At 40.3% G+C, this 26,316-nt stretch overlaps 1 protein-coding gene across 3 annotated transcripts in view; it reads right to left on the reverse strand.

Annotated features, from left to right (window-relative positions):
• ADAMTS18 (ADAM metallopeptidase with thrombospondin type 1 motif 18) overlaps positions 1–26,316 on the reverse strand; it is an 80,237-nt gene that overhangs the window by 33,580 nt on the left and 20,341 nt on the right. For all 3 annotated transcript variants that reach the window (XM_063410475.1, XM_063410476.1, XM_063410477.1), the window contains 9 exons: positions 17,251–17,527; positions 12,989–13,188; positions 12,174–12,257; positions 11,156–11,315; positions 10,554–10,659; positions 7,262–7,399; positions 5,665–5,818; positions 4,535–4,630; positions 3,374–3,522 (listed from right to left, as the gene is read on the reverse strand). In XM_063410475.1, the coding sequence (XP_063266545.1) occupies positions 3,374–3,522; positions 4,535–4,630; positions 5,665–5,818; positions 7,262–7,399; positions 10,554–10,659; positions 11,156–11,315; positions 12,174–12,257; positions 12,989–13,188; positions 17,251–17,527 (1,364 nt within the window). The remainder of the gene's footprint in view (positions 1–3,373; positions 3,523–4,534; positions 4,631–5,664; positions 5,819–7,261; positions 7,400–10,553; positions 10,660–11,155; positions 11,316–12,173; positions 12,258–12,988; positions 13,189–17,250; positions 17,528–26,316) is intronic.

Here is a 26,316-nt window from a genome sequence, read left to right on the forward strand (position 1 = left end):
GAGAAAATCATGCTTTTCTTGAGGATGTTTGTAACACCAGCAGATTTTGGGTTGACTGCCTCCAGAAGCTGTTGGTGTTCCCACACTTTCAGTGGAACGCCCTGCACAAAGGGTATTCCAGTATTTCTGCAGTGGTACAGGTCCCTCAGTACAGATACAGCCTAAAGCTTTCATCCCTCTGTGACCTGACATAAACAGGTTGACCTGCATGAGGTCTTGCTGAGGCTAATTGGAAAAGGGAGAAATTTGGTGAGAAAGGCCAGCAAGAAAAAGTCTCAAAAGATGGATTTGGAAAAGGAGTCTGAGTGCAAAAAGGTAAGCACTCCACTCCATATAAGACTCAAATATTAAAATACTACAAGAGTACCTTAGATTAATTCTGGAGTAGCCTTATAAGGGTAGATTTCCTAAACCATGGTATTCACTGCAATACAACACAGAGAGTGAGAAATCCTGGAATTCATGTGATCAAAGAAAGTATTTCATGCAATACCAAATGAATTAAGACTCTGAAATTCTGGACTCCTATTTTTCACTTTCTGTAGTCATTTAATTTCATGTAGGAACACTTCTGCTCATCTTGTGGCCATATTATGACAGTACCACAATGCTCTATTATTCTGCACAAGTCTGAAAGGTCTACAGCATCTTTCAAAGTCTTTGTTTTTTAAAAATATTTTAAATGACATCAATAATTTGCATCAGCTTACATCTCTCATTTTCTGTAATCAGTGTTACAGATATTATACACAAATGATTTTTAAAAGTGTGTTCAAGCAGTGTTGATTCAGTCTTTTGACTGCACACGTGCCTACAACTCCATTGTGCTCTGCTGAACAATGCACTATTGTGAAGTGTAGGATGCAGTCCCACAGATACTATTTAGGTATTAATTTAAATCTCTCGGGCACTCTTCGAGTTCTTTCCCAGCTAAACTATTAAATTATGCAATCAATTTCCATCTTGGAAAAGTACCTCAACTGTAAAGTGCTGTGGTGTATGAAAACCAGATCCATGAAATTACACTGTGACAATTCACAGGAACATAATGATTTTAGCAAATCTGCCCAGCTCTGTGGACTACAGGTGATCCCCATGGGTGTCTGTAAATGAGAATTTGTGCACAACTCCAGTGGGAATTCCAAAGCGATACCCAGAGCTGTTTGGGTGTGGTCACAAGGGCTGCCTCAAAACTGGCAAAAGGAAGGGAATTGAATTGGTTGGATATAATTTGCAAAGGATTTCACAAACTCACACAGGTAACAGGATTTTCACATGCAGCAGCCTGATGCTGTATTCCTCACTTGCCTTTATATTTCTGGTAAGATGGGTCACCTTTGAAATCACCAGGAACTGACATTTCCCTCAATGTTCATAAGAAGTCAATCATTTTGACATCATTTTACAGTCCAGTCTGGTCTTCAGAGATCCACACCCTTTGTTATAATCTCTTATAGAAATGTCATTCTTTGCAATTTTCAGAATTTTGCTATCCAAAATCATCTATCAAGCTTTTGAACAAAACAAACATTAGCTCCTGCACAAATCTGATTCAGCAAAAATGAAATAAGTATATCACATATAAAATAATAGACATATATGTATCAAAATATATAAAGATCTGAAATATGTTTCAGCAATTCAAAAAGAAAGGAGTCATTATTCTGAGTTTTTGTGTATTTTTAGAGATGAACAATGAACAAGGACTAGTCCTTAAATAATTTTGTGTGGTGTAGCATTGAAATAGATTATATTGTTTTTCTTCTTATTCCAAATTCATACTAAATGCTGTCATGGCAAATACCTGGACATTTGTGCCCTGTTGTGTGGCTTATTTATACTCCTGTCATTCCACCAATGTAACTCTAAGAGCAAATTATACCATTCTCTCTTTGCCCTAACTGGATTACCACTAATACAATGGAATTAAATCTAGTGCAAACATGATCCAGCTCTGGTACCAAGCATGACTTGGTTACATCAAATCTTACTTCATTAAAACAGACAGTTCACTCTGAAGGAAAGTTCTAAATGAGACAGCAGCTGACACACTTCACATTGCAGAGATTCTGTTTGAAGAGCCCAGAAATCTTTATCAATGGCACCAGTGCACCAAACTGAACCATTTCCACTACTGGACATTCTCCTGCTACACGAGGAGAGCAAGGGGGAGCTCATGCATAAATGCAAAGAACAATTGCAGCCATACAAATTCAGCAAGAAAAACAGGGACCAAAGCAGGAACACCAATATGTATATATGTATTTTTTATATAGCCTCTGAGACCCTGCATTCTTTTGCTAAACCGTTAAACAAAGGAAAATATCCATGTAATTTTATTTATCAAAATGAACTGAGAAACAACAGAAAAAGTTAACAAAACACTCTGCTATGGATCTGCAAAAATTGGCTTGACTAAGGGTGATAAAGACTATTTTAACTAACTCACATTCTCCTATAACATAGTATATGAAGCGTGGATATTATTACTGCAGCACTGTATAATAGATGAGAGGCTTCTTTACAGCCTCATATAAACTGTGTCATATTTTCTCTGTTTTTTATTACTGCAGTTTAAATGCTGCTTTTATTGTGTGCAATGAGGAATACATGTGTCCATGCCTGCTGAATTTGTGTATGGAATAAAACAGTGGAATCCTTTTTTTTTCTTGTAACTTGCAGTGAGTTGAGTACTTGGGAAAGATGCTGGTCAGTTAACACTTTTAATCTACTTGGAAATACTTTTTATAATGTATACTATTTACAGAGATAAGATATCAATTAGAAGCAAATAAAAAGATGTGTCATGAGTTAGCACACAATTCTAGGGTTCAGCAACTTTCGTTTGACTCATGAAATGTCAAAGAATGCAAAGAACACGATGGACATGCAAGGACATCTGTCCTTATCATGCTGGATAATATGATCTCAGTAGAAGTCTTAATAGCTTTCAAGATCATTTTCTCCTTCTCTTAGGCTGTTAGGTGAAAAAACGTCTGTGTGGTGCTTCCTTAAATGTAAAATGTAAAAATGTAAAATGTAAAAATGTAAAAATGTAAAAATGTAAAATGTAAAAATGTCTGTGTGGTGCTTCCTTACTTCTGCAGGTGTTTGACAAACTGTAGCATCCCAAAATCAATGGAGCAAGTTGGGCTGGAGATGTTGAGGCACTGCAGCAGCCTGCAGCCAGCCTCTGCTGCCTGGTGTCAGGACACAGCCCCTTTTCCACCACTGACTGCTCACTCTGGACTCGGGAGAAAGCCCTACACTCATTTCCACACACATTATTTCCCCACACAAACGGACCGCGCTCGTTTTCTGTTCTAGTAACACGAGCAGTCTAAAGCACTGCCTTTCCTCCTCTGTGCCTTACTTTGGGTTGTTGCAGTGCCTCTCCTGATAGGTGACGCCCCCTCCGCAGGTGCGAGTGCACTCTGCCCACTGGGACCAGGCTGACCACTGGCCATGGACGGGCTTGGGGCCGTGCTCGCCGTACCGCACACACTGTCCCCTGCGGCACCACTGCAAGGCAAGCACAAAACACTGTTAGCAGCTCCTGGCAGGGGCAAAAAAAGGTAAAAACAAAGAAAAACACCACATTTAAAAGCTCCAGTGCTTGATCCTAATGAAAAGAAGGTCACCCACTGAACTCAATGAAGGGCTCACAGAAGGACAAGGACTCTGGAGTGGGACATGGATCCATGTAGTGGCATAGATAAGTAATGTTCTAATATTTGTTAAAGTTCTGAGCTGAAGATCCCTGAGGTAACAAATTTTCAAAACTGTTGTCTTGAAGAGTGGTTTTCTGCCTTACTCTGCCCAATAATCCATGTTACTTTATGGCTCTGTGCTGCAGAACCTCAACAGTTCCCATGTAATTTACAAATAGAATTCTGCTAACATGTCTCTGTTTTATGATTCAATTAATAAATACTGCACAAAGAGACAAAGCAAAATAAAACATTTGACACTAACTTGAAAACCAAAATAATGTTCTTCTGGAAGAAAACTTATAGGAAAAGAAACTATTCTGCATAACTACAGATGAGAGTAAATTAGAAGGCTCAATTCAAATAAATGCAAACAAATGAGGGTAAATACAAACAAATAAGATGAGTGTAAATTAGAAGGTTTGACTGAAATGAATAAACTCTTTTAGCGGTGATCTCTGATGAAAATATGGCCTTAGTTTGTACAGTAAACATTATGGCTATGATATGCTCATATCAGAGTGGAATTTGAAGCATTGATCTAACTCCTGTTATAATAATGTATTATCTTACTGATTTAGATTTACCAGAGATATCTGATCCCTTAGCCTGTTGGGAGAGGCACCAGGCCCTGCCACCAGACAGGTACCACTGCAAGGCCACATCCTGAATATGCATCACAGTGGAATCATTTACAAAGCAATCTCAAAGTCCAGACTGGCAAACCTGGAGGGATCTGGCTAAAACTGGTTTTGATGGGAGCTTGTATTTGACCAAACACAGTCAAGTTAGGATGACAATATTTTATTTGTAAAACAACTTACCATACTTATACCACAAGCTGTTCCTTCTGCTGCGGGCATGAACTTTGTCTCACACCTGTGACCCACTTTGTGACACCAGAGAGATTTGCAGATATCCTGAAAAGGAAAGAGTACTTGCTACAGTGCTCAGAATTTCCATTATTTCCTGGTATTTAAAAAGAGTAACAATGAAACATTGGATTTGCTACCTTAAAAGACTATATAAATAAACTCTTTTCTGAATTTAGAAAAGCCTGGGTTAAAGTTTCCTAGCACAGCCATAACCTGAATATTGCCTTTTGTTTATGCACCATTTCACTATATATTTCTTAAAATTATATTGAGTGTGAGGTTATAATAGAACACCATGTTAAAAAGTCCATGACTAAAATTTCATCATGTCTGCAGGGACTATAATACTGTGAAGAGACAAGATTTTTCTAAACCACAGAAGATATCTGGAAAGGCAGTCTGTGCACAGTGCTGTTCACTCCCTCTTCCTTGTCTATTAGCTGTGGAAGAAACACAGCTGCCATCACTTGAATAATGTGGTTAGTATACAATAAATCAAAATACTCCAGGATAATAACAGGAGTAAAAGAAATTACCATATGTTTTTTCAGAATGAGCACTCTAGATTATTTTAAAAAATGCCTTCTCTGAAGAGACCAGTAAGGAGTGTAACAGTCATTAAAACAATAGGTTAATCTAAATTAATCATTCATCATGAAGTCAAGAGTAGAAGTTACATTTCATTGCTCTAAAATAACCCTGTAGATCTCTCCCAGACTTTTAGCTGTCATAAAAGTAAAATACAAGAAATTGAGTCCTTCTTAGCCCACACCCCACACAAGCTTTGATCAAAACTCTACTGCCTGTTAATTTCCCTTAGCATGGCAGGCAAGGGCTCATGGCTCATGTGGATTCAAGTGCCCCCCTAATGACTCCTGGAAGGAACACATTTCCTTCTGAACCCCCCCAGGACTGGGATTTTCCTCAAAAGAGGCCAGTACCTTCAAAGCAAATTGCCAACCAAGATAAGGCAGAGAAATAGCCCAGGCCTCTGAAGAACCCCATATTACTTGTACTTTTTCAGTGTACTGCAGTCCTCTCATGTCACTGTAACCTCTCAAAAGTGCATCAATAGGTACCTTTACAAAGCTGAGGTTGCATAGTTTTGCTTTCATTCCAAATTGCCATTTGCACTGGGTATCAGCATCATAGATCTGCCCTGGCAGTTTGTCAGGGTATTTATACTGTCCTGTTTGCTTAGGTTCATCAATCAGGCAGGCAGCTTGAGCTGTACTATAATGAGAAGGCAAATTAATCACCACCATGATCTTCACATCAAAATATTTTAATTTGCTGCAGACCAGCACAACTATATAATATGGTATACAGTACCTTTAACTAGTTTTAGAGGTATGCTCTGAAACAAGAATATCAGTGTGAGGAACCAAAGGTCCTTTACATCTTGTTGGCAGCCTGACCTGCAAAATTTTAAGGAAGCAGGAATTTCCAGGCTTAGGGACTATTGTGACAAAAAAAAAGAGTTATGCCAAATTCTTTTTCTCCTTGTATTCCTGGGTAATCAAGAGCAAGGTGACCTTCTCTGCTTCTTTCCCTTCAGTGGATCCCCCAAATCAGGGCTCAGCAGAAGCAGCAGGCACAGTGTCCCATTCCAGCCTGTGCCCTGTGTGGAGCTGCCAGGAGGCTGCTGCAGGGTGTGTCTTTGGGCTGGCTGTGTCCAGAGCACAGCTCCCAGCTCCACCTTTTCCCCTTCACCTCTGCCTGAGAACCCCTGGATACACAGGGTCACTCCATGCTGGATTTGCCTTCCAAGTGTCAGTCTCTGGGACCATATGGCAGCTTGGCGGGCTCATGTGACTTTTCAGCTTGCATATTGCTTCTGTACACAAAATATATTGCATCACTGCAGCATTAAAAAAAAAAAACCCACAGAACTCCATTACCTTTTCTGGCTGCTACTCAAAGAGATTAACTGGGAATTCAAGGACCAGATCCACAGAACTACCAAGGTGCCTGCTTCTCACTTTAAGGAATTAACATCTAAAGTGCCTGTGTTGCTCTTGCTCAAAATACCTCCTACACATTTTTTAGTATTTCTGTATAGTCTATCCATGAATGACAAAAAAGAATACAGGAAAGATTAATGTAATCATGAATTAAACAGTGATTGAGAAACAGTACTCTAAAGGCATCACTGAGTAATGATAACATGCTGGAAAAAAAACCCTTTCCCTTTCTCCTTTTTTCTTTCTCCCAGAAACAGGATGTGAAAAATGTAAAATGTCCTTTACTCATGACATGAACTAGATCAAGAAAGAAACTCCAGTGAGAAAGGCCACTGATGTTAATTTACATTTTGCAATGACTTTGGTACCACTGTGTCTGCCCTCTTTTGTGTACACTTCCTACTAATTCTCCAATAAAGTCAGCTGCTGACAGGAATGCCTGGGAAAGAATGATATGCCAGTCATTAGAGCAGGGCATTCCTGCAGGGTGAAACTCAGGCTTTTGAAACAAGGCAGGACAAAAGCCCTTCCAGGCCACACCACCTCAGTGCTCCAGCAGCCTGAGTGTGTGGGCTCACTCACTGCAAGGGTTGGAGCACATTTTAAAAGAGGAGAATTTCACCCTTCAGTAATTTTTATGCTGTTCAAGAATTCAAGCCCAGTTACTAAAGCTGCATTCCCTGGCACCAGCCCAGATTTATATCTGACCTACCTGAGAAATTTGTTGAGATACTGCCTGCTGCACACAGACCAAGAAAACACTCCATTGTTTCCAGTGAGTGTAGGAGACATAATATTTCCCTCAGCTTTTCTGCAAGCATTTCCTTCTCCATCGTGAATCATCCCAAAGCTGGAAAGAGAAGCAGGTGGGAGAGTGAAAGTCTAGATTAAACAGAAGCAAGACAAAATTTGGGGGAAAAGAAACACTTTCTGGGTAACAGCTCTATGCTTGAACTCCACAGGGAAGGTGGAATCCATCCTTTTCATTCCAAAGGGATGAAAATTTATGCACCGCAAAAATTAGTACTGGTATGAGTCAAGTTCCAATTAACAGCAATTTTTGTCATCACACACTGTCTGATGGGAAAGGAGGGTCAGGTTCCAAGGAAGAGGCACGCTGGTGCTGCACAGGGGCACCAGAGCTGCAGTCTGTGCCCAAAGTTTCCCAGGTTTTTTTGGTGGTGTTTTTTTTTGGTTTGGTTTTGTTTTGGTTTTTTGTTTGTTTGTTTTGTGGTTTTGTGGTTTTTTGGGTTTTTTTGTGGGTTTTTTTTGGAATTTCCCATTCCCAAAGCAGAGCAGTTCCATGGTGAGGTGGATGGGCATCACGGGTCTTATATTAAGCTTGTCCTTTCCTACAGATCTGTCAGCTCAAAACCTGCAAGCAGTGTGAGCCTGTCTCTGCCCAGGGCCAATGCCTGTTAACATGAATGTTGTGGAGATCAGAATCCAGGGAAATATCACCCATAGGAATGTACCTTACACACCAGAACTGCCTTCCTACTCAGAGGGAAGAGCTACAGAGCTCCATTTGTAGCAAAGGAAATGGGTGGGAATGAATAGAATACAGAAGTATGAATATAAAAATATCATTGTTTTTCTAAGTTTGGCCACTAACTTGCTATATTATCTCAGGCAAATCACCTTGGTTTCCTCACCTGTGTTATAGTGTCAGTTTGTCTAGACTGTAACTGTTTAATGGGAATAGTGCCTCTTACTGGGAAAACTGCCTCTTATGGGGTGTTTTGCTCTGTCTCAGCATCAGGAGGCCCTGCTTTCACTAGGAGAGGTGTTAGGATGATATAAAAAATAATAAGCAATAATAAAAAAATCACATGATAATTACAAATTATGGGGATTTTATTGATATAATAAGCTAATTTTTAGAGGTTTTCCTTTCACTGTTCTGTATTTACTGACTGTATGGGACATCTGTGAATTTCCATGTGTTAGGGATAGAAATTTCATCATCTGTTACTTCAATATTGTAGAACACTGGCAACTTTATAAATGTAATCTGTGCATGTGTAGGGAATATCTCATTTACTGGACTCAAGCCTCTACTGCTATAAATCATTACAGGCTCATCAGAGTTACTGCATGTGTTGCCACCAGCTGAGGCTCCAAACTTCCTAAAATATATGGCTCTTCCTATAAATGGACAAAAAAAAATACCAGTTGAGCCAGTGGTTTATAAAATACTGCATTCCCCTGCACTGCAGCCAGAGAATCCCCAGTTTATATCCCACTGACACAACAGGCTCGGAACACCCAGAGGAACTGTTAAGGTTTCAGGTAAAAACACAAACTTCAGAAAATCATTAAAATGTCTAACAAAACACTAAAATGTCCCACCACTGAAGCTTTGAGTGGATCACAGGGTGTGATATTCCCCTTAGTGAAACCTTTGGTTAATACATTCACAAGGGACCTCAGCACCTCCAAAGCTGTCACAGGTTTTTTTTTTTCTTCCAAGAATCTCTGTATCACAGAAACCAAGTTCTGCTGTCTTACATCACATATTTGGTAGTCTCAGGACCATGAACACGACAAATGATCATAAAGACATTTTGTGTCTGGCACAGGCTTTTCCCAAGAGATAAGAAGCATTTTATTAGGAGCATGGAAGTACACCAATGAAAGGTTGAACAATATGTGAATCAAAGGCAGTGGTGAAAAAGGAAAAAAAAAAAAATGAAAAAAAAACCCAAGCTGAATCTCTCAAAGCAAATAAGAAAATAAAAAGGGAGGAGAACATTAAGAGACTAAATGGGATAATTCTTGAAAAACAAGCTATGGGGCTGATTCTCTCTTAATGCTGATGGAAGACCATTAAAAATGTACTGAGGTCAGTGAAACTGCATTAGTTTGACAGGAGGATCAAACAATATTCATGTTACATATCTGGTCCTTTGAATGCTTTGGCACAATTCCCATGGGCCTCACTGGCAGCTGGATTACTCTTTAATTCCTTGCTTCCCTTCAGATGTACAGAAACCTGTGAAAGGGTCACTCGTGCAGACATTAGGTCATAGTGTGTACTGCTGAGCATATCAGTGCAGTGAAAACTGAATAGTCCTGATGCAGTCAGGCAGAATGGGAAGGCTTCATGCCTTGAGCAATCAGCAGAATACAGTCAAATACAGTGCCACTGCTTTCCAAAGGTCTTCTGTGCATTAATGTTGCTGAAAAATAAAGACCTCTTTTAACTGAGCCTCAATGTTAGGTTTGTACCACACAGAAACTCTGCTGCTCTACTGCCAGTGATGAGACAGGCTCCAGCTTGAACTGTGCTCAACTGGAAATCAAAACCATGCACAAAGTTGTGGAGAAGTAATTCAAAATTACTGGGGCAAAAAACAGCAGAACAAAACCTGATCATCTTTAGATTTAATTCAACAATCTGAAGAGTAGCCGAAGCTCCACAAAAGATTATTACTGGTTTTTTTTTATGAGAGACACCAGGTTCTAAGAAAATGACAGTCTTTCTACAATAGAAATCAAATGGAAATCCAATGGACATAAATACAGAATAACACAAACCATTACAAAGGTTGCTTTTACCCAAATCACTCACTAAACAGGTAGAGAGAACAAAGGACAGGTTCGAAGTTTTCTATGAAACACTGGGTCTTCTGGGAAAAGGAGACATCCAAGAAATTCAGGGAGATCACCTCTCCGGTGAAGATGCAGTAACCTGCAGTTCCTGAGACCCCTCTCTTTTTGGAGCAACCATGTGGATTCCAGAAGGGATTTGCCATCCTGAATATGGAGCAGTGGGGAAAGCTCAAAGGTGCTAAAGAGGACTGGCCAGTTCTGAGCCCAGCAGAACACCACTGGTGACCAGTCACCATCTGGATGGAACCCTGTTCACCACCACTCCCTGGGCTTCCAAATGATTTATATTTAGAATGTGCCAATCCAAATTATCTATATTTAACCGATTTATATTAAATAGGCTATGTATCCATTCACTTATATATTTGTTTATAGAAGAAGGAACTTACTTGTGTCCAGATTCATGAGCAATTGTAAAAGCCAGCCCAAGGCCTGTATCTTCATTAATGGTGCAACTGCGGTATTTGCTGCACATGCCACTGATGGGTGCAAATCCTGAAGGAAGGAAGCAGTAAAATAGCTTGTTCCTCTACAGAGTTCCAAGTGCACATATCATCTGCACTGGTCCTAATAAGCCAGTTTATTTTGGCACACGGAGACACTTGTCTACTTCATCAGGTTTATCATGGAGAAATTACAGTAGACTTTTATTTGACAATAAAAGAACTCCTATATAAAAAGTATTAATCAAACCTAACCTCTCCAGCTATGCTTTATTTGTAAAGATTATTCTCCCCGCAACGCACCCCCCATGCCTTTACTGCTCTCAAATTAGGGAGGAATCCCATTCAAAAAAGAAAATAAAAATAGATTAAAAATATTTTCAAAATCATAGATATTCCTCGAAGAGGTGACAATCCAAAACTAATGCTGTCCTGCCCTCTTCAAGAAGACTAACAACGTGTGCAAAAATGGCCTCTTTTATTTGAAAGCGACTCCGCTCCTGCTGCAGGCACCCCCAAGTTTGTCAGCGCAGGTTTTGGTGTCACACCTAAGGTGTCGCAGGGCTCGTTCTTCCACGAGCAGATGTCAAAGCCCGTCAGAAGGATGGCGTGGTCGTGGCGCTTCCCGTTCTTCCCCACCAGGGCAGACTGCCACTGGCAGAAGCTGTTCAGGGACTGGTCAGCGTGGTGGTTGATCAGCAACCCGCCCTGCAGGGACGGCACGGACACACAGACACGGCGTTTCCAGCACGATGTGAGAAAGAAGATTAAAGAGTGAGAGTTGCTGAGAGAAAAGGGAGTTAATATTCCATATCTGTTCACATCAGCCTATGTATTCCCATGATAACTGTCTGTGATGGCTGAGTCAGCTGATGAGTGAATTTCTTACAACTGTAAAATAAAACTGGGCCTCTCCCCAGACACACAGATATTTCCAAAGCTGGTGGTTGGGATTACAAAGTGTATGAATATATTTGATTCCCGAAAATGCTGAACACCAAGCCATTTTCAATATTGTGATTATAATGTACTGTAATTGCTGGGGAGGAAAAGTATTATCCAAGTAGATCAAGCCATCACAAATTTCTTTTCAGCAAAAGAGATTTTTTGTCTTCTTTCGTCTCAGCACCCTTGACACAAGAATTGGCTCCACTCTCACCTTTTATTACATGCTTTCTTTAGTTTGGGACTTCTGACTCCTTAACACTTCTGATTATCACATCTTGGAAAATTCAGTTAGAATTTTTTCTATTTATTTAAATACTTATTAAATAGGTATTTCACTCCAGCCATTTCTCCTCAAGGAAATGCTGGAAATTGTCAGGTTTTATCTTACTGGAAGCATTTCAGTGTTTCTAAATATTTATATGAAATGAAAAATTTAGAATCAAAACCCAAGAAGCAGTGAAAAGTAGAAAGTGTAATTTTGGAGATTTTGGCAGTTTTAATCTTCTTCTCACACTGTACATTTAAGAAGCCTCCCTGCACATAATGTGGGAGCACCCAATGCTCCCAATCAACAGCAGCAAATGAAGTAGCTCAGACAAAAATTCTGACACAACTTACGGGCTCTTGTTCCAAAAGAAGCAGGCTCACAACAATAATGTTTATATCACTTCCAATCGTTCCATCTTTAAACAGACTAGAGACCTGCAATGATTATTGGAGAGGAAATATCACCTGCATGCATAATCCCTTTTTAATGGATTAAACATATGTACTGAGTTATTGCCTTGGACTTCAATTTTCAGTACTAACTAAAGGAGTTATAAACATTGTAGGGTTTACCCAAAAGAGCGCAAACCAGAAGAAACAGACCCCAAACTACACTTAGTCAAAAACTCAAAAACCTTCCATTGACTTCAATGGGCTTTGATCTGTCCTTGGTCTCCTGGATCAAGTGTAATTAAGGCCAAAGTTCAAGCACTTTAGCAGTACAAAAGTAAAGAGCAAGGCCACGCAAGGAAATATATTTCCAGTCAAATTGTATCAATTTTATGGAAATATATTTGTGTTTTCTCAATAAGTGTTTCTAGGAGACATGAGATGAAACAGATAAAGCTTCATGATGCTAAATAAAAGTTTCAGTTTCAAAGTATCTGCCTTTTTTGTACTACACAGGAAGTATTTTAAAATTTAAGATTTAAAATACTTTCTAATTTTTTTTTTACTCTACAGTTGCCAGAGCTGCGATGTTCTAACGACGTGCATTTAAAAGCTTTATGAGATAAGTACTACATTAGATGAGGCTTGAAGAAAGGCTTGCATAAGGTGTCTCTGCTCTTTCTGTTATCAATATTTATCTAATGAGAGATCCTACTCGGACACTACAACAAACCCCAGAGAAAAAACACTTCAGTGACACAGGGACCATGCCTTACCATGTTCATGACTGTTAGGATATATGTTGTTACATTTTCCTTGCCATGTTTCTCCAACATTTTTTTATCCGCCACGACAAGGGTTTCAACATTTAGACTTCCATTTTTCTGAATTTTAGCAGATGATCTTTTGAACCTCACAGAAGTCCCATACTCATCTGAGCGAATGTAGGTCTCTTCTGTGGGTGGCTTGGGTGCATCTAAAAGGAAATAAAACTGTTTTGGAAAGAGTTCAGATCACCCATGAACAGTTTCATCAGAAAATGAAGCATCACAGGTTTAAAGCCTTAGATTATTTTTATAGCATGTGATTTAATACTTCTGGCTAAGTTCTTCCATATTTATTAAAAAAGACCTGATTCATTCCTGAGGGAAGGACGGCTACAGGGAGAGGAGGAAATGGGAGAACCACATTCGTATTCAATAAGCAGTTTAAAATAAGGAATTAATCTAATAAAATGGTAGCATCTGTGCAAAAAAATACAACAGAATTTTTAACAGAGTATCTGCATTTTTCCTGTCCTTTTGATAACTTCCTGAGGTGTTTGGCATGTCCTACTTACATAGCAGTTGGCAAAAAATGTCCTTTCCACAACAGATGTCCACGGGCAGTACATAAATCAGATACACACCACAAGTAAATTCCTGCCAGCCTGATGTTGGGACTGACACTGGCCTTCCATGCCAAGCTGCCAGTGAGATTATTCCTGCTGGGAATGTATTTACTGAGTACAGGGAAATGTTAGGCAGCACCAAGGAGGGCTTCACAACAGGCAATGCATATCCCAATTCCAGGGTGCATTTTCTCCCTCTGTGTTGGTGCAGCACAGGCAGGGGCACAGCTGGAGAATGGTTTCTACTCCAGTTCTTCAGGGAAACAGGAATCCATCACCCAAATCCTACAGTGCTCCTGCTATCCAAAGGTTCTTCTGCATGAACTTACACTGCCTTTGCAGTGCAAGTTCATGCAGAATCAATAATTAACTCAAAGGCCACTAGAACAAACTCTTTGGATAATAATGAGGGGTTTTTTGACACAGGATGTACCAAAACAAGTGCAAGAGCCTCAGGTAATGAAAAAAATCCTGCCTGTGCCTCATCAGAAAGTTCTTCCAAAGAACTAAAACAGACCCTACCTCTTTCCATGCCAAACTGGGAAATCAAGAACACCACAGAATGCACAACAGTGGTCTGCTTTCAAAAACCCAGCACTCTGACATGCTTTTAACATACAAAGGACCAGGTTATGGTGACTTTCAAATGTGTCACTCATTATACACAACCATCCTTTACAAGCTCCAAGAACTTTTCTTTTCTGGAAGCACATCAGGATGCAAGGACAGGCCTCACCCAAGAGGGAAGTGCTCAGTTCAAGGCACATCAGTGCCCAGGACTATTTTGAAGGCAATACAGCTCCAATGCTTTGCACACATACATCCATGAGCAGACAAGTTTTGCTCCTGAATTTACTTCACTGCTGCTCATAAAACCTATGCAGCAGCAGTTTCATGCATGTTTTACTAACCATAGTCCAGTGAATTCTCATGATCTAAAAGCATTTATGTTGTGACAAAGACTTTGGAAGTTGATTAAGGCTTTTTTAGTGTTTACAAACTGCCTGCACATGAAATTTTAAAAGATGGTGTGCAGGACAAGTGGTTTTATGACACCAAAGTGACAATATGCTCTTCCCTCTTACTGCTCAGAAAGTTTGATTTCATTCTTAGGCTAGGATAAATTGACCCTGAATAGGCAGACGACCACCTTTTGCCAGCCTGAATTCTCTTCCCTTTGTTTATTCAAGCTGAAGCTATATTCCAGGTGACTAGATTGGATGTGGCTGAAAATTTCAAGTTGATATGTCTTCAGATCTCAGAATAAGACCGGGAAAATAATGTACAAATTTAAAAAAAAAAAAAAAAAAAAAAAAAAAAAAGCAAGAAGAAAAAACGACCAAATACTCATATAAAAAGTGTTCCCTTTACTGGGGTATTTTCTTCTGCATTCTGTATTTTTCTCTACTAAATTAAAAAATGACATGTGATTTTGTTTGTATTTCATTCAGTGAATACAGGATTGATTTGTTCTATATATTAACCAAGCCTGGGTCTGGAAATAAGTTGTTATTTTTTAGAAATCCTTCCTTTCTCTCAGAAGGTTACAGATATGAACTGCACAAAGTGAAGTACCACAAGGTGTGAAAAGAGGTTTGTGGGTAAGGTATTTAATGCCATCTTACTTAGAATGAGATCCTACGAGTGTGCCTGACATCCAGTTCCTAAACAATGATAGGTAAATCACTTTTACTAACTCATCACAGTTGGATGCTAAATGCATGTTCTTCATTTAACATAAAATCAGCTTGAATATGCAGCTAAGAGCTCATAGTTGTAAGTGGAATTATTGAATAAATAGAAAGCACAAAAAAAGCACAAAGTGTTTTAAAGAAAAATTCAGCTTCTCAATTTGCTTCCCAGAATCACTGGTTACTTCTGACCTCTCCTGTGTCTGTGAGTCCCATTTATAAGACAGGAATAACAATAATATCTTCTCACATCCCAGGAGGTCATACAAAGGCAGTTTTCAAAATGTTCTCATCTATTATAGGCATAGAAGCACTGTGTAAAAGCTCAATAGGACATGGATAATTCTCTTTTTGGAGAAGCAGTCACAGGAGGAACAGTAAATAAGGCACAATCTCACAGTGAACAATCCCAACAAAATGGGCCAGTGTAGAGCAGAGGAGATAACAGAGCACCATCAGCCCTGCTCTGCAGCAGGAAAACCAGACAGGAGGGAAAGGGAGGATGTAATGAGGCAGCTTTGGATTCCATTAGAAGGCAAATGTTTACAGGTTGAATCATGGCCTTGTGCATCTGGCATTTGAGGGTTGGCTTTTAAACCTGGGGGGAAGGATTTCTGAAATTTTAACAAGCCATTTGTTTTCAGGCCTTAACTCCTTTTTCATTCCTTTCCTTCTATTTTTTTTTCCTTCTTCCTTACACACCTTTGGAAAAGGAAGCTGTTCATTTTCTCAGAACTTCAGTAGGAAGTTGGAAGAATATAAATGGACTGAGGCACTGTTTTCAATACTGGAGACTCTCATTAAGAAACTCAGCTCAGAAGCTGATCAGCTTTCAAAAAGACTCAACTGAATGCTAAAAGTACAGATATGGGATCCAAGGGGGCTCTAAAATGTTCTGCAATTTGAGGGCCTAATGAAGGACTCAGAATGGATCTTGGCAGGATAACGTATTTCAATATATGTTTTAAGACGTGGCTCCAAAATCATATTTAAACAATTTACATGGGTGGCTCTTTTTGAAGATCTCAGTTGCTGAAAATTTCATTATTGAATGGTGAGTTTTGAAAGACTTTTTCTCTATCCTCTCAGAAATAAATGATTTTGAAGCTTTCTTCATCCATCTTTAAGCCTAATTAATTTTTTATCCTCAGTCTAACAGAGAGAAGTTCAGGGACCTGGCATCCATCACTGTGCAGAACTGCTTACTGAAAACTATGTCAGTGTAAAAAAAAACCAAAACACCACTGGGATCTTTTAATCCAGGCAAAGTACAGGAAAACTAAACAGTGATTCTGATGGCTTAATAAAAGAGATGATTCTATGAACTTAGAGGAAAACTCAAGTTTCTTGTATGTGTTTCACGTTAGAAATATGTAATTTAAAGCTATTAGGTCTCCATCCCAGAGGGATGTGAAGAGATGTGAAACACAGCTCATGATGCCTTGGGAGGGCTGATCTGAAGCAGAGCTGGACAGAGCTAGAGAATAAAGTAGATATTTATTGAAAGGCCTCCAGGATACACCTTGGGCAGGGCAGGACAGGGCCTGACCAGGGCTACACCCATGATGGACCCAAAATGCTCACAAAAAATGGCTGACCAGTCACAAGGTCTCACACTTTGATAAGTTTTGGTACATTTGCATATTGGGGTTTAATTGTCCAATTACAGCTTCAGATTGTGAGGTCTCATCCTTCTTGTTTCTCCCTTCATGTCTACTGTTGTTTGTGCTTTTCAGCCTGAAATTTGCCCTTGGTCTTCAGCAGGAAAAGGATTTGTTTTGTGTTCCTACTCTGTGAAGAGAGCTGAGTGACCCTGAATGTGAGCTCAGAGCTGCACCCCTGGGCAGCACAGAATCTGAAAACATAAAAGCTAAAACTTAAGGCCTCACTTAGGAGACCACCACACGGCCTGAAACAGCCACTGCCTCAAGAAAGGAGAGAAAGTTTCCTTACATACATTTCTTGCGACGTCCACAAAAATGCTGCTTGCGGACCCTCCGGTGGCGGCCGGCTGGCGCGTGGTGCGCACGGGGGGCGCGGGCCCTGCGGCGGCCCGGCGGGGAGGGCCTGGGCCGGGGCCGCGCGGGGCTCCGGTGCACCTTCCCCTCGGCAGTGCGCTTGTACAGCACGTGCGGGTGGTGCCCCGCCGGGGACGTGTAGTTGTGCTCCCGGGCCAGCCGCTGGGGTAGCGGGGAGATCAGGAACTCCATCTGCCGCGTCCTGATCAAACCTGACTGCAACGAAAGAAACGGCACCACGGGTTAGCCGGAACGTGCCATGTCGTTATTGTTTACGGACAGCATGGGAATATCAACATAACTCTCAGCTTACAGCAATGAGAGCAACCTTCATTCTTCTAAATCCTCTTTTTTATACAGTACTTCGGTACAATGAATATAATTGGTCATCCAGAGCCTACACCTCTTTGTAAACATCTTTGCCAGTAAATGAGTTAGAAAAACACAACCTGCTGATGGTTTTTCAACTCCCAAGGATTGTTTGGATTCCTCCTTAGGATTTTCCCAGGCCAGAATGAGAGAGTTGCTCGATTGTCATTCACACAGGCTCTAGCAGTGCCTGAAGCCTAAAATCTGACCACTGTCAGTACCCACAGTGCCAGCTCCTCCAGTGGCCTTCCTGCAAACCCCAGACTGACCACCATGCGCACCTTCATTGGAATTCACATGAAGCCAGATATTTTTAGCTCCACAAGGGTCCAATACAATCTGAGAGTGTCCAGCAGTTCTCAGGATGGCTTAGAATAATTTGCAAGATGGCTCTTCAGGTGTGTTTTGTAAAGCAAAAGGTTTTAATAAATGAGAAAACAGCAAACGATACAGAAACAAAAGCCAGGCACAGGCAGAGAAACATCAAGCACCAGCTAAAGCACCTCAAAAAGCCCAGAGCAACTCTGAGCTCGTTTTTGAGTATACAACAATCAAGGAGGGATAATTTGGCTTGCTGCCCAATAGAAAACAGCTATACTTCAGAGGAGCAGCTAAAAGGTCCAACAGGTTTCTTTGTGCTGCCACTGAGCCACTTACAATGAGAGAAACAGAAGGTTCTGGTCTATCTTCCTTTTAAGTTCAGAGGTAAACTGGAACTCTTTTCCTTATTTGGAAACATTTGCTTGGATATGGGAAATGCACAGTGACACACCTTGACACTGGTTAGCTGCTCAGGTTATTATTACTCAAGTTATAGGTCAACTTATATATCAAGTTATCTTATTCAAGTTACAATCTGGATATCCTTCCTATTTAAATATGCATCATCTCCTTTTGGAGATGACCAGGTTTCCCATTTGGATAAACACAAACTAGGAACATTGTGGGATGGGCAGCACAGCACCTTCACACGATAGCATGGATAGTTTCATGTCCGACATTAACCCATTCTTCACAGTACATGTTTGTTTGTGTGGGTGTTTGTGTACAGGATACACATAAAAAGGAAATGCTCTTGGAAAATACAACTTCTCATAAATGCACACATCATAGAAGAAAATATTTGAATTAAGACTCACAGCTTTTTCACAACAAGGTATTACCAGGACTGAAGGAATCCCAGACTGAAGGGCACTCCAAGCAGAAAATTACATTATGGGTCAGCAGCACAAAGCTGAAACATCTGAACATTTAAGCACCATCATTCAGTAATCAACCCTCTGCAATTTAATCATAATTTAAACACAATGTGAAATTTATACCCTCCTACAAAGGAAAGCTAATCACTACAGGCAAATATCTGATTGTTTTCCTTCTTGGATCTCTGAAACACACAAGTATGGGAAAACTACACTGTAGTTTTCACATAGGATCTGTGCATAAAACTGCACATGTGATGAAGTGTTTCCAGGATCAGGGCCAGGGAAATGTGGGTGGCACTGAGGAAGTATTTCCATGCAGCTCATTAATCAGTTATGATTTTATTTCATTTATTGGTTTTGTAAAACATGTTGTAATAAACACCCCTTTTTACCAAGTCAAAAACCAAAAAGAAGTTTCATCAGGTAATTCTATTACATTATATACGTAATACTAGATACAGATTTTTGGTTTGGATCAGTGAGGCCCTACCATGTGCCAACACCCTCCTGCCAAAACTGACATCCCATGAGGGCTACATATCTCCTAGGCTTCAAAAAAATATGCGCAGACAAACAAATGTCAATTGCAAACCATCCTGCCGAACATCTTGAGCCCTCCAAGATCATGATTCCTCCTCCTTCCTCAAAAAAGTCTTTGAAAATGCAGACATGTCATGTGTATCACCTCTTCCCTTCTGAAATGGATGTTCTCCTTTAGGCAACCTCCCAGGGCCTGAATGCCATGGGTGTCCCAAGGAGAGCAGTTTGAATGCCTAACATAAGCATAGTATTTTTTAAGGATCTGTGGAATTTTCGGTGCTTTAAGAACTGTTCCCCATGAGGAAAACTCAACACAGTGAAAAGCAAGTGAAAATTGAAAGTTACATATGAATCCTCACAGCTTTAACCATTAACTAAACTAATGTTGAAATTGATTTTAAGTCTATTCCAGCTGGAAAGATTTATCAAAGATCTACAGATCCTCAACAAACTACCATCATCTACTGCACACTTTTCCTAGAAATTCTCTTCTGTTGATCCAAATCAGAAGAGGCAGCTTTGCAGTACTCCCAAATATAAGCTCCTTTCACAGGGGCCCAATAACAGTGCTTATAAAGTCACACTGTGATCTCAATTTTGGCAATAGAAGAGATTCCACATCATAAAATGAGAGGGTCTAATTATAATTAGACCCTCTGAATAATTAATAATAATAATAATAATAAGCACAAAATATATTCTGATCCACAATTTGCCCATTCTCCCCTCTTCAACATGAATTCATAATTATGTACCTCAGCCTCTATCTACTTAACATTCAACAAGAAGGTTAAAATTGCCTCCATCAATAAAAGCTAGGTTTTGAATAATTGACAGGAATTTAACTCACCTGCTCACTGCAATAGGTTGGTATATTTCAAATGTCAGATCACATTTGGTCATGACAAAGTACTTTCCTGTAGGGAAGATGACTAATATTTTAATCCTTATGATGTGTGTCATCACACAATTTACAAGTGGTTCTGAGAGGCAATCTTTATCTAGAATGCACTGATAATTGGGCACTGCTAAGCGATTTTTTTTTTTCAGCTGGAAAGCAGAAATGTAGTGAATCTGGTTCTTATTTCCCCATTTTAAAGGTTTCCACATCTGAAATTATTCCTGAAGGATTCATTTTGTAAATGATTCAAACCATATGGAAAAAAAGAGGTTTCTACATTTTCCTGTAAGACACTGTCCCTGATGCACACGAAGTCTCAGGCCCAAACATCATTTCTATATTTAACGTTATAAGGGTGGATTGAGAATTCATGGTGGGGGAGAAGAAGTGACTGAATTCTGGGCCCTGCTTTTAATTTTGCTGCACCTTCACAGAGGCTGCAGCTCACTGAGTGCCTTACACATGTACTCACTTTTTTCCAACAGAAATGACCCTAAATCTCCAATAAGACATTTTTCCTTTGGGTTTTACATCAAACTCATCCTCCAAGTTGAAAAATGCTGTGTGAATGAAAGATACCTTCTTTTTGATAACATCCAGTTTTATGAAGTTGTGAAGTTGTCAAGAAGAAAGGGGAAGTGCCACAGAGCAGTCTGGACACTCATTCAATCACACACCATTTGCCATTTTTTTCGAGGCATGGGATGGTTTCGAGGATTTGTATTGAATTAATCACTTTGGGAATTCCAAAGCAATGCAGAGAATGCCGACCTGGCTTCAGACAGAGCTGCAGGCCTCTGGAGCACTGCAAAGGGGGGAGTGGGACAACAACTGCCAGGTACTTTTCCTGCAGGGTTCTTAAATTGTAGTGTTGGGTAAAGCAGAGTGGCCTTTGGCTCCACTGTGCTGGCTGGCAAACATGCCAGCAGAAAAATGCCATAGCACAGAGGCAGGAGACTGGCACAGATTCATCTTTTCTAGCTTTACACCATGAAGGAATTCCAGTTTTGAAGGTCAGGTTTTGGATACTGTGTATTCCTGGGTGTCCTGGGAATTTTTTCTACAAATACATGACACATCTCCATAATTGTGAGTCAGATTCGATGTATTCATCCAGCTCAAATACTTCAGAACAAATACCGTCAAAACTGCCACGGAAATTCATGCATTGGGCTTTCCACTTTCAGCATAGCTTTATGCATCACATGTGATTTTCCCTGAATCAAGGGTGACTTTCCATTAACCTTGATGGGTTTAGGACACAATGAGGACAGGGTCAGATAGGTCAAAATTCCATTTTTATTTCAGATTCTCTGCAATTCTAACACCACGAGAGGAAGCAGGATGACAAAATTTAACATTCTTGTAAGTCTAGACAACGCAGCATGAAAAAGGCCAGGGACTCCTGCCTATTCCCTCTGCATCCCACTGTGGCTATCACTAATAATAGCAATAATTGTGAGAATATGGTGGGAAGGAACACCCAAGAGATTGCTCAGTTGGAATTCACTGTTTTCTTCTTCTCTCACAACACATATTTGCTCTCCTTCTGGAAGAGATATTCCATGCCATTGGAAAGAAAATGGAAAGACAGAGGTTGACCTGTGTGGTTAGCAAATAATTTTGAATTAATAATTTAGAGGAACTTGCAGTTTGTTTGCTGAAAAGTTGAGAGGAGATAAAAAGGCAACATTCCTCCTCCTCTCGTAATTTGTTATGAAACAACTGTTTGCTTAGCTCTGGGCTAAAGGAATTTTCAGATCCAATACGCCTCTGTGAAATTCCTCAGTACCTGGGTGTAATCACCAAGGTAAGGCACTTGTTCTATTTTCTTAATGTGTTCAAAAAGGAAGAAGAATTTCAAAATGAGATTTCGACAAGGGCAATGACAACATGGTATCTGCTTCAAGATTTTTTTTAATTGAACATAGACTAAATTGAAAAATAAGGAGAATTTTTTTAAACCACTGAAAAAGATCATCTTAACTATACAAAATCAAGTAGATCTTCCACTGATTTTCAATCCACATGGAAGAATTTTCAGAGTCACACACTAACATATCTGTCCCTAACAGATCTCATTGGCCTCTTACTGGAACAGCAGAGGCTGCTCCCATTTGCTCCCCTGTGTTCTTCAACTCGGAGTGGAGCCTTTGGCAGCTTACCAGCCTGTAAACCTAATTCACTTCAGGGTTTCAGCATCTCCAGAAAAAACAGACCCTCCATAAAAAGCAGAGCAGTGACAGTGAGTGAAGGATTTGCAGAATCTCTACTTCTCTCCCACAATCTAACAAAGCTGAGTGCTGAGGGAGCAGACAAATCCTCACTCCAGACTAGAAAGGTCTCCTGGCTGTGGGTTCTCTGTTTGCATACAAGGCACTTTCATTACATGCTAATTAAACTGAAGGCAACAGCTTATTAAAGTTAGAGGAGTCTCAGAAACCAGATGCAAATAATGAGGTAAAAGCCTAACAAAATGAAGCTGAGAATTAAAACATGAATAATTGAACTGCAATGTCTCTGCTAAACATAACTACTCAGTACTGACTGATGTAAAGTTAAATTACAGTTTGCACAAGAACAAGAGTATCTCAACTAAATGAAGTACTAAAAAGCATGCACATATTTCCTAAGGAATACTACTCATACCCAGAATGCCTTATTCAGTGTTAGGAGCACATACATAAAATAAGGTGTTAAAAACCCACTGTGTCTTAACTAAAACAATGACCAAAGGAATCAATGAAATCTATATCATTATGTGGGTGTGAGTGTGCTCAAGATGAAAAATCACCAAAAAGGAAGAGTTAAATGTAATTTCACACCCATTAAAATAGTTCCAAATATTCATGAAAAGTTTTAAAAGACTTGACAAAAGGCCAACTGAAATTGGCATAAAGCTTTCCACAGACTTCAGTGGACATTGTTCCAAGACTTCTGTTATTTCCCAACTGTCCAGCTCCTAAAAAAACCCAAATCATTGACTCAAACACATCCCAACAAGAATTACAGGACATGAAGTACAGAGACATAAAGTACAGTTTTTAGTTCTACTTAAAACACATGAAAATGTAAACTAAGATCTTCCCTAAAAAACAAAGAATAAGGAGAGCAGATGACCTATGAACTATGGTTGCTGGTTATTTAAAACCATCTGAGGCCAAGGATTCCTAGAAATCTAATATGCACATCACAGTGTGGTTGGGGCCATCTCACGTTTCAGCATATTGGAGTCTTTTCTCATTCACTTAGCAGAGAGAAAACTCATGAAATTACCTTACCTACAGTTCATTTTCATCAAACCCTGGTTTCCTGATGCTCTGTTAAGTCTTTGGTGCTTTGGCACCACAGAGGACACACAAAAGGCCCAGCTCTGTCACCAAAGCTTTCTCTTGCTGGAGGAGAGACTGCCCTGACTCAGGTGTCCCACCTGGGGGTCCTGCCTGCCAGACCATTTCCCACACAGAACCAAGGGCAGCTTGGAAGCCAAAAGAGGGTATGGCAGAGACCCAGAGAACACAAAGCTGTTCACACAGCTTAGAGCTCCCTGACAACAGCCAGAAGCTGCCTGTTGCCCCAGACTGGCCTCTGGAATTGGGCAGATGTCAATTTTTAATCACCAGCACACAGCAACATGTGCTAGAAGGAGAAAGTGGTGTCCCCATAACTCTGTACCTCTGCTCAGACCTCATCCCAGAGTGAGGGGAGATAAGGGAGGCCTTTCCCTCAGGTTTGATGAGCAGATCATGGCAGTGCCCTCACAAAGTACAGAAATCACCCTCACATTAGCCACCATCCCTCTGCTCCTGCCTGGAACACACGCCTGCCAGAGCAAGCCAGCCCAGCCCAGGAGGCACAGGTCTGCTCACAGCCTGGTTATTGAGCGGAGCACAGCACAACGTCCATGTGTGCACACAGCATTTCATAACAGTGAGCTCACGGCAGCAGGGATCTCAGAAACATTTCAAATGTCCCCACGGAGAAACCCGCGAGGAGGTGGCAGTCCCGCTGCACCAGCAGAGACAAAACTCTGCCAAGACAGCAGGGAGAGTGCCAGCTGCTTAGAACAGGTTTTGGGTTAAGCCTTGAAAATGCGGTAAATGTATCATTTTCTCACTCATGCTAAAGAATCCCAGGAAGAATAAACTCTTGTTAAGTTTGCCAGCATTCGTTTTATGAATTCCTCTTTCCTACAAACCAAGGGTATTCAACTAATACCATCACGAGGCTGTTCAAAGCAATCCTGCATCATGTAAGCAGCTCAAATAAATGATTGTTTCTTTAGGGAATGTGTAATGAAGTAGACTCACCTCTTGGGATGGGTTAAGTTGGTAGTCTCAAAAATATGTGAGACTATAACCTTACTACAGTCATAAGCAAAACTACTTCCAAGAATTATAGCCAGCAGGATAGTACAGCCTGACCTGAACTGCAGACACCCGATAGCACTGACTGACTTTTTGAGAGATGGCTTACTGAGCCATTCTCAAGTTAGGGTCACGGTGTCAATGCTCTGGAAAATATAATCAAAATGAGCAAATTAAGATGTGAAATTAAGTAGAAAAAAAAATGACAAGCAGCATATCTGGAAAGGAGAAAGGGGCTGAATTGCAGAAAGTGTTGCTGAGGTGAAAGATATTTTTACCCTCAGGGAGCATCAGGAGCAAACAGCCAAGCCAAGGGCAGTAAATCATGGTAATTAAGGGAGTTCCTTCCCTCTCCACTCTGACCCACAGCCCCTTTTCTGGGAGGTAGCTGCAGAGGGGACAGCAGCAGTCACAAGGCTGAGGGGCATTTTGCCTCTTTCTGTCCCCCTGAGAAGGGCACTTACATAACTGCACCCACATTACTGAGGTACTGGGTTAATGGAACAAGCTTCTGAGACACCGTGACAGGGACACCATCCGTGATCCACCAACAAAAAGTGAAAAGTCTGGACCCTAAACCCATACACAGATTGTTAAATTAATGACAGACTTTTACAGAGTGTTAAGCACCCAGGAGCTCCCATTGAGCTGAACATTGTCTGTGCAAGCATTTCCAGAGTGCTTTTATACCAATTTGGGAAAGAAAATGTTCTGGGAAACTAGTGAGAATGGACTCTCATGAGGATTCCAATAATACACATGTATTATTGAAGTCAGAAATCCCACGAGTAAAACTCAGAGCTTGTTCATTTTTGATCCTATCCCAAACCAGGCATCACAAAGGCATGCGAACACACTGAAGGGAAGAGAGAATTTAAGTTAGCTAAACTTTTCCCTAGCTTTTATGTTTGCCAAAAAAATTCACCCATCTTCCCGAAAAGTATCAAGGCTGTAAATGGGCAGTTCCTGATGCTAGCCCCAGAGTCAGGGAAGTACAAAGTGATGTTTTATGGGACTGGATCCTTGGCTGATGAGAATAACCTCAGCAGACCTTTACTGATTTTCACCAGACTGGAATACCTGGCTCTGTACCACAGCAAATGTTTAGGTTAAGTTAATGGCCTTTACATACACTAAAACATTTTTTATCATGGAAGAAGCATTAGAATCATTGGTTGCCTTTTCTGAGTTGAGAATTGTCAGCAGATGGCATTTTTCTTTAGAATCCGACTCAGAAAAAGAACTCAATTATTCTGTTTTCTAACATAATATAGATTTCTTGCAAATGTAAAATGTTAAGGGTTCTTAACAATACAGCATTTTATTACCTGACAATCTGACAGAAGGAGAGTACAAGGTTTAAATTGCCAGTCTGACTTAGCCCTGAAAGACTACTCTGTTTGGTTGCTCAAAAGAAGTGCTATGCAGAACAGTCAGCAATTAAAACAAGGTAACAAAATTGCATGTCTTTAATTATTCCTATATGAACAAAGCCAGCGTTATCTCTGAATAGTGCCTTTGTATTTCTGCAGTTGACTGAGCTTGTTTCAAACATCTTTATGCAACCCCCTGTCAGCATATGGCAAATAAGGAAATATTCTTATTTGTTCCTCCACTTGGAGTAAT

The sequence above is a fragment of the Prinia subflava genome, chromosome 13 (assembly GCF_021018805.1).
Source record: "Prinia subflava isolate CZ2003 ecotype Zambia chromosome 13, Cam_Psub_1.2, whole genome shotgun sequence".
Classification (NCBI taxonomy): domain Eukaryota; kingdom Metazoa; phylum Chordata; class Aves; order Passeriformes; family Cisticolidae; genus Prinia; species Prinia subflava.